The sequence below is a fragment of the Poecilia reticulata genome, linkage group LG10 (assembly GCF_000633615.1).
Source record: "Poecilia reticulata strain Guanapo linkage group LG10, Guppy_female_1.0+MT, whole genome shotgun sequence".
Lineage (NCBI taxonomy): Eukaryota > Metazoa > Chordata > Actinopteri > Cyprinodontiformes > Poeciliidae > Poecilia > Poecilia reticulata.
The window spans coordinates 15,491,227-15,494,321 of NC_024340.1; the positions used below are offsets into that span (position 1 = coordinate 15,491,227).

General features: G+C 43.5%; 1 protein-coding gene across 1 annotated transcript in view; it reads right to left on the bottom strand.

The window, feature by feature from the left end:
• Positions 1-3,002, bottom strand: part of zic6 (zic family member 6) — a 4,787-nt gene extending 1,785 nt beyond the window's left edge. Inside the window, exon 1 of the mRNA XM_008420724.2 lies at positions 1,584-3,002. Coding sequence (XP_008418946.1) covers positions 1,584-2,544 — 961 coding nt within the window. The 5' untranslated portion in view covers positions 2,545-3,002. The remainder of the gene's footprint in view (positions 1-1,583) is intronic.
• Positions 3,003-3,095: the final 93 nt, after the last annotated feature.

Consider the following 3,095-nt stretch of genomic DNA (forward strand, 5'->3'; position numbering starts at 1 on the left):
TATATATATGAAACTTGTAATACATGTTGAGCATTCCTTAAAATCACCTTTAAGAGCGTCTTCAGGGTTTTTTTTTTTTACAGTTTTCCTTGTAGCTTTCCATCACTTCCTATTGAAACATGTAATCCATTTTTGTTTGAACAAATTAATCACCTGAGTTAACTGCACAACAGCTCTCTGCACACATCATGGCAGTGCAGTTTTTGTAAGTACATGTGCTTCATTTTCTGAATGAATTGGACTTTGTTGCGTTATAATCAGACTGGATTTAATGTAACTGAATTGACATTATGATTGGACTGTATGGAGTCTGATTTGACTGAATATGTCCACAGAATTGGATACCATTTGGCCCTTCCTGCATTTTGAAGTCTCTTGAGAAGACATTTGTTGTAAACTGTTGCTATATGATTGAATAACTGGATTCCTTATGTGTGTTTTATGATACGTTTTGTTATTACATAAAGAGCCTGATTAATATGCACACTGTACGCATGTGCAGCTGTGTGATAGCTTAGCCAGGGTCACATGGGGATCTGTTGTGCCTCTTTCTTCTGCTGTTCTTAATAATAAAACAATACTCAGCAGAAATAAAAGACAGCACCCAAGGAATATGTATTTAGTCCAGTCCTTTTCTTTTCTTTTTTTATTTTTTGTGAGAAAGCAATTCACTTTATTTATATAATTCAAAATGAAATGCCTTTATTTTAACGTAATTAGGTTGACATGTGTGGAAAAAGGAATAAAATATAACTGCATGCTGATTTATTTCACATGGTTGGGTGTTTGGTACAAAAAAAAAAAAGAAATGCCAGGTTGTGAAGTTAAAAAAGTATTTTATGGGATATTTCACGGTTCATGGTAACATATGAAATGCCCTTCAAAGGAAAAGTGAGGAGGAGGAGAAAAAAAAAACGGCAACGGGATACATTTTTAAACACAGCCTATTTTTATTTACAGCCAAAGTCCACCATTTCCTCAACTTCTTAAAAATGATTATTATTTCCCACTACATCATGGCTACATCACAGAGCGGGTGTGCTCTGTGAACACATAAATCCCTGGGAGGCACCAGCAGCGTAACGGCTACGTCACAGCGCTCCGGTGTCCCGGCATTTATTTAATAATTTCTGTGAATGAAGTGAGGGAGGCACCCAAAGCGCCAGGCCTGCTGCCTGCTGACTGCACTCGTTTGCAGCTGTCTTACTACTTCTCATCTGTGGCTCCTGCGTGGGGACTACACGTGTCTTTTTTTTTTTTCCTCTCTCTCTTTTCTCCTGAGACATGCGAGTAAAAACTGACGTGGACCGCGATTAAAAAAATAAATAAAATAAAAATAAAACCCCACAAAAAAATTAGAACGTTTAATCGCAAAATACGTAGCACGGGTCTAAATGAATAATAAATAATAATAATAATAATAATAATAATAATAATAATAATAATAATAATAATAATAATAGAAAAAATAAAAAGCTTACTGTGAGACAGATAAACGTTAAAAAAATACATTTTTAATCAATAATAAATATTTAACCATTTAAATGCATTATTATTATTATCATTATTATTATTATACTGACCTGTGTGAGTCCTCTTGTGGATCTTTAGATTCTCTGATCTAGCAAAAACTTTCTCACAGCCGTGAAATGGACAGGGAAAGGGCTTCTCCCCAGTGTGGACCCTGACGTGATTCACCAGCTTGTATTTGGCTTTGAAAGGCTTCCTGTCCCTCGCACAGTTCTCCCAGTGACAAATGTATTCAGAGTGCTCGGGTCCTCCGACGTGCTCCACTGTCACATGGGTGACAAGTTCATACATGGTCCCGAAGGCTCTGGAGCAGGGCAGCTTCCCCGTTCCTGCCTCTTTGCCGTCACTCCACTTGCACACCAGTTCATGCTTGACCGTCTGCTTGGAGCACCTGAGGAAGGCGTCGGGTCCCCCACGCTGGATCGCCATGTTCAGGGGCTTGTAGAGACCCAGGAACTGGGTGACAATCTGCTGGCTGTTTCCCTTGGGGCTGATGGTCTGGCCGTAGGAGTGAGTCCGGGTGAGGAGGTCGCCAGGCAGACCCAGCATCATCTGACCGCCGAGGTCGCGGGACGCGTCCGTGGAGGCGTGGGCCTGCTCCTGGTAGCTGGCAAAAAAAGCGTGACTCCTGTTGTCCCTGCAGCCAGCAAAGTCCCGGTACCGTCCCATCCCGCCATGTTGGTTGGGTCTTGGTGCCAGTTGATCAGTGACGGGTGGCATGCCGGCTCCAGAGAGATTTGCTCCAATGATAATGCCCCTAGGGCTGTGCTCTAACCGGTGACTGGGATATCCAGAGTCTGAAAAACTGGGAACCGAGTGGTCAACATATGCACTGGACCTCGTCTCGGGGTAGTCTCGCAAATTGTGCGAGGGGCAGAGTTTTAAGGAACTGCCAGTGGGGTGTCCCATGTGCTCCCCTGCCAAAGGTGGCAGCACCACGCTGGGTTCAGTATTGCTCTCCCCGGGGTTGACGCAAGAGAGAGGGCAGCCACTAAACCTCGAAAGGCTTGTCATGTTTTGTTGTGAGTTTGCCTGTGAGTTTGCAGAAATCAACCAGTGCAAGCAGTCAGGATGCACCTAGAAACTCTGCTCCCATGTTGCTGGTTTTTTTTTTTTCTCTCCCCTTGCTGTATATCATCTGCATGTGAAATTCTTGGCCGTGAACATCGCGGAAGCTGCAACCAGACTCAGTTTCGTTAGAGTTGGTGTGAGTCCCATGCCGGTTCACTTTGCCCTCTTGATTTGTGGCAATAACCGTGGTAGTAAAAAAATGCTTCGAAACAGGCCATGGTGCAATATAAAAGCACAGCAGGCAAACCTGCTTTTAAAAAGGGAGCTTTGGGATTGGTTGGAATGTGCGGTGATTGACAGGCGCAGGGTTTGTTTTAAAAGGGACACGCAGGAGTTCACCGCACGACTCCGTTTTTCAAATATCGCCGAGAAAATGCTTTGAAATGTGCCGCGGTGCTACTCCCTAATATCGCTGCCTCTTTAACTTCAGGCGCACTCTCATTACAGCCCTTCTCTAAAATCTCCACATATAGCAGGAGAGAGAGGTGGGGGGT